Raw genomic sequence first — 15447 nt, forward strand, 5'->3', positions numbered from 1 at the left:
AAAAAATCTTGCGACAGCGCATGAACCGATTATAGTCTGGTGCTAGCCAAGTTCTCGCGAAGCCAAGCTATTCTGAAAGTCTAAAATTAAAGTTGATAGAGAGTTTCTGACAATATATTCCTGCACAAACCTTGGCCCAAAGCTGTGACCCTCTACTTCACTAGCTTCTACCTACCCACAACTTTAACAAGTTTACTCAACTTGGTCGACAGTTTCTTCAGAAAAATACTCCGACTATGAGCTGAATGTATTTCAGTCTAGAAATTAAGTATATGGATGTCTACCTGTCTCCGATAGGTCTTTTTTCCCTTCCCTTTAACCCGAACTATAATTAGTTGCGGTATTAAAACCGCAATTTAGTGTTCCATTGAACAACTTAAATATCTGTACAACAGTTATCTCGAAGGGCACACAACTTTACCAATTCCAACTTTGCAACCAAAGTACAATTTAAGTAGTGTCCTTTCACCTGCACAACACAAATATACAAATGACTTACACACACATTACATTTTACATTTTCAGGATGTGCTCGAGAAGATAAGGGAATGCGGCTCCACAATCACCTATTATGGCGGACGTGTATTACAAAGTACTTCTCCGGATCCAATGCAAACTGGCAATAACAACAATAACTACAATAACAATACACAAGTAAATACAGCGAATACCAATACAATGACACTGACGAGGCGACGTGTGCGACAAATTGAGAGTAGTAACGCTTGCGAGCCACCAAGGGACTTTGCCGACCAGCAGGCGACAACACAAAAGTTTCCACAGCAAAGTAATGAAAGCCATGACAAGAACAATGGCGCTACAAAGGAGGCGCTAGCGGCAGCTGATGACGGTAACAGAGAAAGTTCATTGGCGCACTTTGGTGAGTGGCAAGCATTGAACCATATCTAGCATGTGTGCTCTTCCTGGTATTGAAATTGTTTTGACATTTCTCATTTTCAGGAATCAAATTCAAACTTGTCAAATCGAACAGCTGCAGCAGTCGCCTAGAATTGGCCGGCACAGGCGTTGAAATCGTCGAAACGGGTGCGGACGAGACAGAGGTCGTCAAAAAGATGGTGCATAGGTTTGAGTGTGGAAAGACAAGACAAGAAGCAGAGCGTGGCGAAGAGCCGCTGACGATTAACAACCAGACGCCAGCCAAAAGATTGTTAGATTGTGCTCAAACAACCACTGATGTTGTGGGTGATGTGAAGCAAGTAACAGTAAATAATCACATAAATGTGCCTATGACTACTTACACTTTGGAAGCGCCGACGCCGAGTGTTAGACGTGACGACATCTACTACACACACGAGGATAAGGAAAAAACTTATCAAAGTTCCGCAATGGACATACGTTTGAGTCACGTTGACCAGCGTAAGTCGCAGGCGCCTACTGCGGGCGATGGTCTTGATGGTGGCGATGGCACACTGAAAGTATGGCGTAATAAGAATGTCGATTTGGCTTACATAATGGCACAAAAACAGCAGCAGCAGCAACAGACATTAGCAGCAGGGGAGACCGCCACAAACTCCAATCGAAAAGCCGCGCAAGGCGAGTCACCACAGTTTGCTAAACAAACTGCCTCATCAACGACCCCGGCAGTGTCGAAACGGTTCTTAGAATCCAATATGCCATTGAAAAGTCATAACGATGACACGTTTAACGGTATCCGGGGGGAATACGGCGAATTCCAAGAGAAAATTAATTTAAGAAATGTTGAATCCAAGCAACAGCAAACGTGGAATGGAAATGACGAATCAAATGAAACACTACACACCTTGAGCACTCAAGTGGAACCCCTAAGAGCTTTGCAGGCAACAACAACGCCCATACTTGCCCCACGTTCCAACCAACGACCGGCACAGATTGTGGTACCTGTGGAAATTCACCGCGTAGACCAACAAACACCGGAGCCCCACGGACGTGCAAGTGTGGCCAGCAGCCGCGGCAGCAGTGTAACAACCGTTATAACAACAAACACAACGGCGCTTTTAGACAAAAGTGTGGTACGCCATTATGTAGCTAATGACAAGAGTCTCTTTGAGAAGCGCAAATACGATGATATCGAATTTGAGGAATTCGAAGTTTACGATCCGACAAAGGATTTCGAAAAGTTAATTGAAAACGAAAAACGCCGCGAGGAGGCGAAACGCGAGGGACAATCGCAGCCACCGCAACAACAAGAGCAGCGGGCGGAGCAACAGCCTGTCTATAGCGATTTGTCTACGACGATGTCATTAAATGGCGCCAACGATGCGGCCATGCGCTACGACGAAGACGAGGATGAAGAAGACGATGGCCGTAAATCGAAACTTGGCAGCGAATGCTACGACTACGACAGCCTCGAGGATAAGTTGTGAGGTTGTGCGTGCGTTTCTCCTATTCATCCTATAATAAGTATATTTATGTTATCCCTTTAGTGGTTAAGTGCTTTAAATTAATTTACATTTGCCGTAATGCGCAGCGCTATCTGAGCGTAATTGACTTCTCCGTCTAATAGCATGGAATTTATCGGTAATGTAAAACGACAACGATAACGGTGTAGGGAATTTATCTGTAAATTACGAGTTTTCATATAAATATTGTGCTATCTGAACGTGTTGCTTCTTGCACTTCGATTCATACATCTAAACATATATCTCTTTATTTATTAAAAGCAAATACCAAAAACAACAAATTAGTGACTTGCACAGGAGTAAAAGTCGCTTGGCGATTGCCACGACAAATGCCAAAAGTAGTCATTCCAAAGTTTTATGCACACTTCGCAATTAAGATAAAATTATGTACTACATTGTGTAATTAAATCTACAAATATATCTATAAAATAAAATCAATACATATACAGTTACTTTATCGGACAAAAATTTATTTCATATTGAAGGTTATCTCTTTCAAATGTTGGCCGCGGCTACATTTTAGAAGGTCCATCCGTTGAGTTCAGTTTTCGTTGACTCGTTCGACCATTTCGACTGGTAACGGGCGAATGACACGAGTGATGTTTCGTTCCAAGGGCTGCATCGAAATGGGATTATCCGCATAGACTGTAGCCTTTTTACGAGTATATATTCCCATAGAAAAAAGTCTAACGGTGTGATATAACACGATCTTGATTGACACGAGCAATTGACCGATTGAAACGTTAAATTAGCTGCCCGATGAAGTGTTCTCTCAATAAATCTATTAATTTATGCGATGTGTAGGAAGTGGCGTCGAAATCACGAACTTCAATTTCAGACATAAAATAGTTAGTTATCATGGCGCGATAAAGGTCGCTATTGAAGGCCTCATTTTTGAAGAAATATGGACCAATGATTCCACCGGCCCACAAACCACACCAAACCGTTGTTTTTTCTAGATGAAATGACAGCTCTTGAATCTCTTCAGGTTGCTTTTCGACCCAAATGTGTCAATTTTGCTTGTTTACATACCCAGCGAGCCAGAAATGGGCTTCATCGCTGCACAAAATTTGGCTCGAAAGCGTCACATCTTCTTTGAACTTTTGAAGACTCCATAGAGCGTAGCGATGCCGCTTGTCAACCAAACTCTACAGAGTCGTTTCCTTCAGGCATTTCCATATACAGTTCAAAAATGGAAGAAATCGGATAATAACCACGCCCACCTCCCACACAAAGGTTATGTTGAAAATGACTAAAAGTGCGTTAACCGACTGACAAAAAACGTCAGAAACACTAAATTTCACGGAAAAAATGGCAGAAGGAAGCTGCACCCAGGCTTTTTTTAAAAATTGAAAATGGGCGTGGCCTCGCCCACTTATGGACCAAAAACCATATCTCAGGAACTACCAAACCGATTTCAATGAAATTCGGTATATAATATTTTCTTAACACCCTGATGACATGTACGAAATATGGGTGAAATCGGTTCACAACCACGCCTTCTTCCAATATAACGCTATTTTGAATTCCATCTGATACCTTCTCTGTATAATACGAGTATATACATTAGGAACCAATGATGATAGCTTAACTTTACACAAATACGGTATTTGAAAAATATCTAAATGACGTATAATGAAATCTCTATTATCACTTTATCATGCGAGAGTATAAAATGTTCGGTGACACCCGAACTTAGCCCTTCCTTACTTGTTTAAATTTGTTCTTAAGTTTGATACTATAATATAAAATCATATATGTAGGTTAGCATATGCATATATTATTATCAGTAGTATATAATAGTACTTGTTTAAATCTTAAGTTATTTGCTAGCAACATATATTATCGTTTATCAGTAATATAATGTGCGCGCACTGCTCTCCCGTATGGTAGGGCTGACCAAGAGCTGCAGGAGAGGAGGGCTTGGCTCAAAACGCCTCACGCGCCCAATGAACCTCCCGCGAAGAGGCGAGAAGATGCCGCCTTAAAATAAGCGTCCACAACCCCCAACCGGGGCTGCACCGAGGGAGAACCTACCCAAGAGAGGGAGGCAACAAAGCGACGAGGGAACAGAAGACGACGAAAAACCCTGGGCAAAAGCCCATCAGAATTGAGACCAGTAAAATTCTGATTATGGTGTACTGGAAAACCGATATGGAACAGATTGACAAAGGGCTGGGGGGGCAGTATTCTGCCACCTCAGTAGATAGGAGTGACATCTTATCGAAATGGCTGGCAGGCTAATACTGCCCTCACCTCCGTCTCGTTAAAACCATGGCAGGTCTTCAAGTACGTTCAATGCACGTCGCCAAAATTTCTTTGGCCGTACAGGTTCAGTTGAGACGAGCTCCTGATTCGCGCCCGAACCCGGCTCTGAACACAAGCTCCCATAAGGACTTGTGTCAACCCTCGCGTGGCCTCCCGTGGCTTCGCTTGCATAGATAACCACGGGGTTCATTAAGGGCGACTGTTACAACGTGCGGAGATAGCGGCTTGAAGCGGAGACCCAATAGAAAAAAATGAACACACCGCAACAACAACAAAAACCACAACAAAAAGAACAACAAAGCAAAGATGGCCAAGAAGAGGAATACGGGACAGCCTTCCGTAGAAGCAGTAGGGTACTCAGGTCCCCCGTACTCATCGCCACTCCAAAACAGACAGAAAAAAATGGAGAAAAGACAGTCCTAAAGGAGACTCCGGTCACACAAGCAGCACCGGCAAAACAAGCAGAAGGGAAGAGCACCCCAGTTGTCGCTAAAGAAGGAACTCAAAACTCGCCGAAACAAGAGTACATCACCCAAATGAGACGGGCAGAAGAGGAATCCCTAGAAAAGTGCAAGGGTATAGTGCAAAAAATGAAATTGGCGATGGCAAAACAAAAGAACGTCAGCATGGACGTCAAGAATGGAGCGGCACAGCTAGACGAACTCTTCGACGTCATAAAGAGCTACCGCAGAAACTGGCTCACCGCAGAGAACGAAAAAAGGCGAGCACACTTAAGCAGACGCATCACGACCCCCGAGTCAGCAGCTTCGAAGCGCCGTGCGACAAGCCCAGTCGAGCCGCGAGAAACGGTGCGACCACGACATGAAAACGACGGCCAGTGGCAAAAAGTTTTGCCTAAAAAACCTAGAAAGACCCACGCAAACGAAGGAACGACCGAAGAAGCGCCCAAAAACGCAAACAAGAGGCAACAAAGCAACAACATGGCCGCAAGCCAGAAAGGGAATAATAGGCCTAAACGACAAACAGAGGCCGTTATAATAAAGCCAGCAGAAGGGAATAGCTACGCCGAAGTCCTCAAGAATATCCGTAGTAAGGTAGATCTTAAAGAAGCAGAGGTCAAGATCAAGGGGATCCGCAAAACAAGAGCCGGGGCCCTATTACTAGAGCTAGAGAAGGGGCAGTCCACAAAGGCCAGCTTCTGTGAGGCACTTAAGTCCACACTTAAAGAGACTGCAACTGTCGCCGACCTTAAAACTAAGGCTACCATAGAAATCAGAGACCTCGACTCGCTCACCACAAAAGAGGAAGTTGCAGCGGCTGTCAAAGAAGCGCTACAAGACCCCACCGATGACTTATTAATTAATATAACAGCTCCAAACACAAGAGAGCAGGTAAGGGCATACATAACGATGGACCAAGATAGGGCAGACACACTGATGCGACAGGCACGCATCAAAATTGGATGGGTTTATTGCCGACTGCGGCTAAAAGAAACCCCCAAAAGGTGCTTCCGGTGCTTTGGACCAGGGCACTTAACCTGGGATTGCAAAGGGCCCGATAGAAGAGGACAAGGCGTCTGCATTAAATGCGGCCAACCAGGGCACAAATTAAAAGAGTGCACAAAGCCCCCTTCATGCTGCCTCTGCGAAGAGGCAAAACTCGAAAAAGCCGATCACATTCCGGGCTCCGCAAAATGCTCGGTATATAGGAATTACCGAAACAGATGAAGATCCTACAAGCCAACATGCATAGATGCAAGGCCGCTGACGCACTACTCTCGCAAATGGTGATGGAAAATGACTACGAGATAATCATCATAAGCGAGCAATACAAAAAGAAAGAGACAGGCACATGGCTAGAAGATAGCAGCTCAACCGCCGCTATATGGCTACCACCAGGGAGTAACGCCACCACTGTAAGCAATGGGAACGGCAACGGTTTCGTGTGGGCCAAGTGCGAAATTTTTACAGTAATTAGCTGCTACTTGACGCCAAGCGATAGTACACAGGAATTCCAAGAAAAGCTCGACAATATAGAGGATACAGCCAGGACTATAGAAGGCCAATTGATTATCGCCGGAGACCTAAACGCCAGAGCCGTAGAGTGGGGTATGCCAAACACTGACTCGAGAGGAAAGAGAATTCTAGAAATGGCTGCGCGGCTAGGTCTAATAGTGCTCAACACGGGAAATGCAACCACGTTCAGAAGACCGGGATGCGAGGAAACCACACCAGACATCACCCTATCAACAGAACGCATGGCAGGCTCAATAAATAATTGGAAAGTCCTGGAGGACTACACTGGCAGTGATCATCACTACATCTCTTTCATGATCGACACTGGAAGAAACGCTCACCAGCTCAGAAAATATAGTGGAACACGAAAGTGGAACATTTCGAAGCTAGACACATCGAAATTAATCGCCGCAATAGACGAGCAGAACCCATCTAGCGGCCCCTCCCTTATAGCAAGAAAAACAGTCGAGCACACAATGCGTAATATAACCAAAGCCTGCCAAAAATCAATGCCCAAGGCTACCCACAGCAAACGTAAAGCAGCAGTTTACTGGTGGACTGAAAACATCGCCGAACTCAGACGCACGTGCCTCCGCCTTCGCAGATCTTACACGAGATCCAGGCGCAGAGGAGCCGCACCCCAAGAAGCCGAGCAATACAAAGCAGCAAAAAAGGAGCTGAAGCACGCCATCGACGACGAGCAAAGCCGAAATAAAAAGTCGACGACAAAAAGAAAAAATGGGAGGAACTACGGGAGGATATAAACAGAAACCCCTGGGGGCTAGGGTACAAAATAGTGATGAAAAAACTCGGCGCTCGAGCAAAGCCACCTGACGTAACCGCTGCCAAAATGGAACACATCGTGAACGCACTATTCCCCACACACGAAACAAGAGCCAGTGATCCAGAACAAACTCTAAGCACTGCGGAAATCCCTCAGTTCACCCTTGAAGAGCTGCAAGTAGCCACCGGCAAGCTCAAGGCGAACAAATCACCCGGCCCGGACGGGATCCCAGCAGAAGTCCTCAAAATAATCGCTGCAGAACGCCCAGGAGTACTACTGAATATGTACAACGCCTGCCTTGAAGCCGGAATATTCCCTGAACCCTGGAAAAAGCAACGGCTGGTGCTAATCAGTAAGGGAAAAGGAGACCCCAATTCGCCATCAGCATACCGGCCATTATGCATGCTTGACACAGCGGGAAAGCTGTACGAAAGCCTACTTAAACCCAGACTCGAAGCGGCTATCAACGAAGCTGGAGGACTGTCGCCTAGACAACACGGCTTTAGACCCGGCAGATCAACCATAGGAGCCATAAAATGCGTCATAGAAAGCGTAGAAGCAGCACAGCGCAGATGGCATAAATACAAAAGAATAGTGTTGCTGGCGACTCTAGATGTACGAAACGCCTTCAACAGCGCTAGATGGGTAGATATGATCGACGCCCTCGAAAATAGCTTCAATATACCTGACTACCTCAGGGCTGTGGTGCGGAGCTACCTAAGTAACAGGAAACTGCTGTACGAAACTAAAGAGGGATCACGACAAAAAGCAGTGACGTCAGGGGCAGCACAAGGATCCATTCTAGGCCCAGACCTGTGGAACATCAGTTATGACGAAATATTAAAACTAGAAATGCCAGATGAATCGTATCTAATTGGCTATGCGGACGACATTGCAGCAGTAATCACAGCGAGGGATACAGAAGAAGCGAGAAGAAAACTGAACCAGGTCATGATACGGACGCAAGCATGGCTCGACACACACAGCCTCCAGCTCGCTACGGAGAAAACTGAGCTACTGCTGCTAACAAACAAGCACATACCTCTGGAGATAAGCATGCACACGACTGCGGATATTCTTAGGACAAAAAAGGCAGTTAACTACCTAGGCGTAAGACTGGACCCCAGACTAACCTTCTGGGCACAAATCCAGCACGCCGCAGGTAAGGCAGCGAAGATCACGTCCCAACTGAGCCGATTAATGGCTAACATAGGAGGCCCCAGCCAAGGAAAGAGAAAGCTCCTAATGTCGACGACAATCAGCGTCCTATTATACGGAGCCGAAATCTGGGCAGACGCGCTTAAAAAGGAAAACCGGCGTAAGGCAGTGGCCAGAGTGTACCGCACCGCAGCCCTCAGAGTTGCATCAGCCTACAGAACAGTATCAGGCGACGCAATATTAGTTATAAGCGGCAATGCTCCAATCGACCTACTGGCATATGAAAGGAAAAAGCTGTGGGAGCTAAAGAAATCACCCGGCAATAACATGGGCGTAATTCAACAAATAAGGAAAGATACGATAACATCATGGCAACAAAGATGGGAGAATGAAAGTCGCGGCAGATGGACGGCCAGGCTGATAAAAGACCTAGATTTATGGACAAGTCGTAAATTCGGAGAAGTAGACTTTTACACAACTCAGCTGTTATCCGGCCACGGATACTTCAAAAAGTACCTCTACAGAATGGGAAAAGTCGAAGAGCCGTCATGCCCATACAACGACGCGACAGAGGACGACGCTGAACACACATTCTTTGAATGTGAGCGCTGGCAAGGAGAACGCACCGTCGTAGAAGACCTGGTCGGGCCAATAAACGCTGACAATGTAATCAGCGTCATGTTGGAGAGCGAAACAAACTGGGGGATTATCCAGAAATACGCAGCAATCGTGCTACGCATCAAAAAGCGGGACCTGGACGCAGGTGCGCAGATGTAAATCTCTCAATGAGAAAAATGGAACGCCACCCTGAAGTAATGCAAACGCGGTCCCAGGGTGGGCGACGGTTCCTTAGAGGGTTCTTAGTGACCTGCAATTGGCACATACCGCTGCTGTGACGATAGCACCGATGATGGATTAGGTGCATTTTTTTACGAAAAGATAGGCTGCTCAGCCATTCTATACATTCCTGTGCAAATATAAATAATCTCATAAGCTGAGAACGTTTTAACTATCGCTGAGTATAGTCGATATATATTGCGATAGTTGAGTTAAATATTATCTAACCGACTTATAGCAATGAGTTCTCCAAATATCTGGATTTTGCTCAGACTGCGTGTCGTAGGAATGGAAAATTTGGTACGCGGTCCTGCATCCGGTTTATATTCTGCTATACCCTTTTGCTGTCATTTGAAGTATTGTACCTTTAGCTGTTTCATTGATAAGTGGTGAAGCGGTGTGAGTTGGCCAGATCCCTATGCCTCGTCCACCGAAAAGTAGAATCCAGAGTGCGACTCAGATATTTGGCTTCACTAACCATCTCTGCCGCAAATTGTTAGGGTTCTTAGGTCCGGCTGGGGCCTATATGAAAGTGCAGTCGATACTAAAATGTGGATTGATGTGTGAGATGAGATGCTAAAGCTTCGGAGGCCCTATAAAATATTTATATAAATGACGATGTCAGTTGGTCCGTCTGTATATACTTGTATGTACGTGAACATCTTCCTCAGTTTTGCAGATTATTACATCGATGTAACCGAAGATAACGGATTTTATGTTTTTTATGGAACTAGCTTAAAACATTTTTAAGGGTTTTTTTTCGGAACTAAGCTCACTTGAAAACATATCGCTTTCGGTCGCTTGCCACCAATTAATCCTCTACGCGCCTACGCAGCCATGCACTTCAGATAATGACATGATAAGGCCGATATACCACATACAATAATATATGCAACCATATACAGACATTTGCCAGAGTATATGTCAACAACAGCCATTGTTATTCCAAGGGTACTCCGACCGACCGAATTTAATTAACAGCGAGTGACATTGAGTGGCTGTGTGTCTGTATAGGCACAATAAGCTGCTGCCGCAATGTGCTGCAAGTGTTGGCACATGCCGCAATGTGCAGAAACCAGTCGACAGATCATTGGTGCTGGCAGCTGTTTTAAGTTGTTATGTACTCATCGTATATCCGTTAACGGGAACGTGTGTAAATCTAAACTTAACTGGATGCGCACACATGCACTGTACACACACACATACAGCTTCGTTATCGCTTACCTGTGCGTTGTTGTTGCTCGTCCTTTGACGTGTCGTTGCTCTGTTTACAATATCTCCGTGTGCTCCACGAATTCTGAAAAAGAGGCGAGAGAAGACAGGAAATATAGTCCAATGTTATCAACATGATAGAAAAGACAGTTTGTTTTTGTTGTGTACTTTTAAAATATGTAAATTTTTGACAGAAATATTTTTATCCATGCAAATTGCCGCATATAAATTGTGTTGGCATAGCCAAAGCAGCAGCTATTCAAGATAACTGTGTAAAAATTGTGATAATGTAATCTGAAATTCAAATTTCCAAAATGAATACGAGGAAATGAATAGATGGCTTCAAGGAGTGTGCAACAAAGAGGATGTTGCCAAAACTTTTATATTCTCGCATTTGTTAAGAAAAATATAAAAGACCAACCACCAATGGCAAAATTACAGCAATAAGGAAGACCTATGTTCGCGTGCCTTCGAAAATGATGTTGCATATAAATACAATAATTGGAGATATGGTGCTGATTACATAATTTGTTTCTAACAAACCAGATTTTGCCTAAAACAATATGTTCACTTAGTATCAGTATAATATATCATACTTTAACCCATATAAAGGTTGACCCATTTCTAGGTTCCTTGGTTTTTTTCTAAAGGAAAAACAAAGAAACATCAAATTTAGTGTGGAATGTTTATCATCATTCAAAGAACATTCTTTGGTATTCATTTTTTGAAGATTATCGCTTTCAAATGTTGACCGCGGCTAAGTCTCAGATGGTACAACCGTTGAGTTCAATTCTCGATGACTTGTTCAAGCATTTCGATTGGTAGCTGCCGAGTGACATACGTGATGTTTTTCTCCAAGGCCTGAATAAAAGCGGGTTTGTCTGCATAGACTTTAGACTTTACAAACTACACCAAACCATTGTTTTTTCTAGATTAAATGGTTGCTTTCGAGTCTCTTCAGGTTGCTCTTCGTATTAAATGCGGAATTTTAGCTCGTTTACATACTCATTGAGCCTCTGCGCTGAACAAAACCTGGGTCGAAAACGTCGGATCTTCTTAGAACTTTTCAAAACCACATAAAGCGAGGCGATGTCGCTAGGTAAGGTCGAATCACTTCAGTTCTTGCACAAGCTGTATTTTGTACGCTTTCAATTTAAGATTTTGCGTTCGTTTCATACGTCAGTCCGAGTTGCTGTGATTGATGCGGTTTGTTAGTAGCTGTTCATTCACCGGAGTAAATGCCAGGGCTCTGCGACTTAGTTTCTCCCCCACACCGAATTTACGCTCCTTTATATGGCCACTGCAGTAAATGCAACAAGGACATACTCGCCTCAGTCCTTGTCCCGTCCATCGCATTTTTTGGAAATCACTGCCGAATGTTCTGGAGGCTGCTTTGAAGTCGTGGACAAACAAATATTTCGGTCGCAAACCATGGACGCTTCAACAAGACTCAGCACCGTCTCACTAAGCACGAGTGAACCAAGAATGGCTGAAAAACAACGTTCCGAACTTCATTACGACCACACAATGGCTCTCGAATTCACCAGATGCGAATCCAATGGATTATTCTCTCTATGCCATTTTGGGGAGCAAGGTCCGAAGTAAAAAATACACCAGTCTCGAGATGCTGAAGAAAGCCATTGTCTGTGAGTGGGCCAAAATACCGGCAAGTCACATTCGGGCAGCTTGCGATTAGTTTTTTGACCATCTCAAGGCCATAGTTAAGACAAAAAGTGGTCATATCGAGCAAAAGTGAATTGGTTCTGAATTTATGATTATTTTCATACATTTTCTTACTATGTTTTGCTCATAGTAATATATGAGTATGTATGTTTATTTTTTTATATATTGGTGATGGCGTTTTAGGTAATAAAAACCGGCAAGTTTTCCTGTTATTAATAATATGTGGTATATCGCCGACTTTGGTCTTTGTAAGTTATGGTAGCATAAAATCTTCGGTTATACCCAAGCTTAGTCGTTCCTTTGCGCAATGTGCTTAATGAATTTGTTAATGCGCAGAAATATGGCATATAAATTTAATCACAGGAATGAAATCAGTCGTTTAATTGGAGCCTAAAAGTATGCATTACATTGCGAAATCGCGTTCATATCTCGAAAATTAAGATGCAATTAATTAAATTACAGCTACAAATTAGTTGCATGTCGTAAATTTCAAAGATATGTCAAGTTAAATAATGGCCTTCTACTCACCCATAGAGCAACAGGTTGAAAGAGCGAACTTTTAAGTACCACGAACCACATACGAGTATGCGAAGAAAGCCCTGTAGGGAAGTGCATTAAAGTGATTTTTTTACTGCTTCTGGATAATGAGCATTACCCAGAACGGGGTAGTAAAAAAGAGTAAAAGAAGAGCGAAGATGATGTGGTATTAGCTCAGTTTTCACATTAATTTTAAGATCAGGCTAGAGCTGTTGAAACTGTTCCATTTAACAAATCACCTAAAGACAACATTGTGAAAATTTCCCAAGGGATTATAAATTACTGGTAGGATATTCCCTGAAAATGTCAGAGTGATGGTACGCACCCTGTATGAAAAATAAAGCTGTAATATCTTAAGTTTTGTATGATAGATGCGTAGTATCGAAAAAGCATGTTTTACAAGTCGCTCGAATGTAGAAAATGTGTTCGCCTTTTGAATTTTCTTCAACTTAAGTATATAACAATTACATACTCTCTCAAAGGAGAGTAGATATTTTGAGGCTTTGCATTTCTCAGCAGGTTGCCAAGTGCACACATCCTGCCAACTCCTATAAAGTTCGAGAATAAATTCAATTAAACTTAAACGCCGACCAGGGAAATCACGTGCCAGGCGTAAAAGTGAGAGGAGGACAAGTGGAGGTGTTATATATGAGATTATCTATCACACGTGCAACCATTTCGTAGCGATGTATGTAGTGTAAAGTGTATATTTATGTGCTCAGGCGAAATATACAATTTGGTTTTATCGAGCAGCCATCGGCTTTGGCTCACCAAATATCAGTTGCGAAATTTTAAATTAACTTTGCCTACCTGCTCAATTATTTGGTTGTTGGTTATTTACGGTTACGTGTTGCTCGTACACACATAAAGTACATGCGTACAAACGTACATGTGTGTTCATGTGTTATACATACATTCATCATGCCTCACTTTTCTGTTGGGTTCGTCCGTGTGGCTGTTGTATTCAATCAACCACGAAAATAAATCAGACAGAAGCAAAATTGCCAGACATTTATTGAAATTTTGCAGCGCAAAGGGAAAAGAAAAGCGATAAATTTCGCCGGAAAACAGATACATGAGTAAAATTTGCGATAAGTTTTTTTTATACGGAAAATCGCGTGGGAAAATTATGACAGACAAATTATGTTTTCAAAGCCTACGCCAGGATTTATTATTATATCAAAAATACATCTTGTAATGAAGGTATGAGTAATAACCACAGAAGACCCATTGCGACCATATCTTATTCCTCAATTGTATTAATAATTTTCAAACTAACTCTTCAAACGGTATGGCATAGTATTTTCAGACAATGTGAATTTTTTAATAATGCAGAAGAGAGTCGCTTGCGGGCATATTCAACATAAAATATTAAATATTAGGAATTTCGAGTTAAGTGACGATTCGTAGCCGAATATCATTATATTGTACTCTTGTAGAACCCCCAGAGGTGATCTAGTGACTGATGCCTAGAGCATACTAAAATTATGGAGGGAACACTTCTCCCACATGCTGAATGCCAGTGAAAGCATAACACCAGAAGATTGTGAACCCAATTCTCCAATCGATGACGACGGACCGACCATGAAGAAGATCGAATAGCAATTACCCGTTAGAAGAACAACAAAGCGGCGGCGGCCGATGTATTGCTGGAAGAACTGATAAGGAGCATGCATCTGCTTCTTTGTAGAATATGGTCGGACGAAAGAATGCCCAACGATTGGAATTTAAGTGTGCTCTGCCAATCCTCAAAACGGAGGGCCCCACAATCAACGGCAACTACCGTAGAAAGATTAAGGGCCACCTTATGACTTGGCAGCATCCAATGTGGTTTAACGTGGGTATCTGCCTAAGGAGGCTCAAATCCACGGTGTTTTCTATTACTAGAAACACACAGATCAAAACAATGCTTGACAGTCATAACTTCGAAGTCGTAGATAATTTCGTCTATCATGGGACCAGCATTACCACCAACAACAACGTCAGCCTCGAAATCTAACGCAGAATAACTCTTGCCAACAAGTGCTACTTCGGACTGAGTACGTAATTGAGAAGTAAAGTCTTCTCTCGACGAACAAAGAGCAAATTCCACAAGTCACTCATCATCTCTGTCCTGTTATATGGTGCAGAGGCATGAATGATGACAACATCTAATCAGTCGGTATTACGAACCTTTGAGAGAAAGGTTCTGAGGAAGATTTATGGTTCGTTTGCGCATTGGCAACGGCGAATACCGCTGTCGATGGAATGATGAGCTATACCACGACATTGATATAGTTCAGCGAATTAAAAGACAGCAGCTACGCTGGCTGGGTCATGTCGTTCGTATGGATGAAAACACTCAGGTGGGGAAGGACCTGGCTAAACTTTGAATCTACAATTGGCGCCAAACAGCGAAAAAGAGGAACGATTGGCGTGCTGTTGTAAACTCGGCTATAACCGCCTAAGCGGTATCTACGCCAAGAAAGAAGATATTAGAGGGATAGTTCTCAAATAAGACCTCAAAGTAAAGGCATGTGTTTGATATTTATATTCAATATAAATACATTGACATATTACTCTGAAAAAACGGCATTACTTCTAAAAATCAAAG

At 43.2% G+C, this 15447-nt stretch overlaps 1 protein-coding gene across 2 annotated transcripts in view; it reads right to left on the bottom strand.

Annotated features, from left to right (window-relative positions):
- The window catches only part of LOC126763580 (calcium uniporter protein, mitochondrial), a 190116-nt gene that overhangs the window by 110394 nt on the left and 64275 nt on the right, over nt 1-15447 (bottom strand). For both annotated transcript variants that reach the window (XM_050481220.1, XM_050481219.1), the window contains exon 2: nt 10647-10719. In XM_050481220.1, the coding sequence (XP_050337177.1) occupies nt 10647-10719 (73 nt within the window). The remainder of the gene's footprint in view (nt 1-10646; nt 10720-15447) is intronic.

Source organism: Bactrocera neohumeralis, chromosome 6 (genome assembly GCF_024586455.1).
Source record: "Bactrocera neohumeralis isolate Rockhampton chromosome 6, APGP_CSIRO_Bneo_wtdbg2-racon-allhic-juicebox.fasta_v2, whole genome shotgun sequence".
NCBI classification, from domain to species: Eukaryota; Metazoa; Arthropoda; class Insecta; order Diptera; family Tephritidae; genus Bactrocera; species Bactrocera neohumeralis.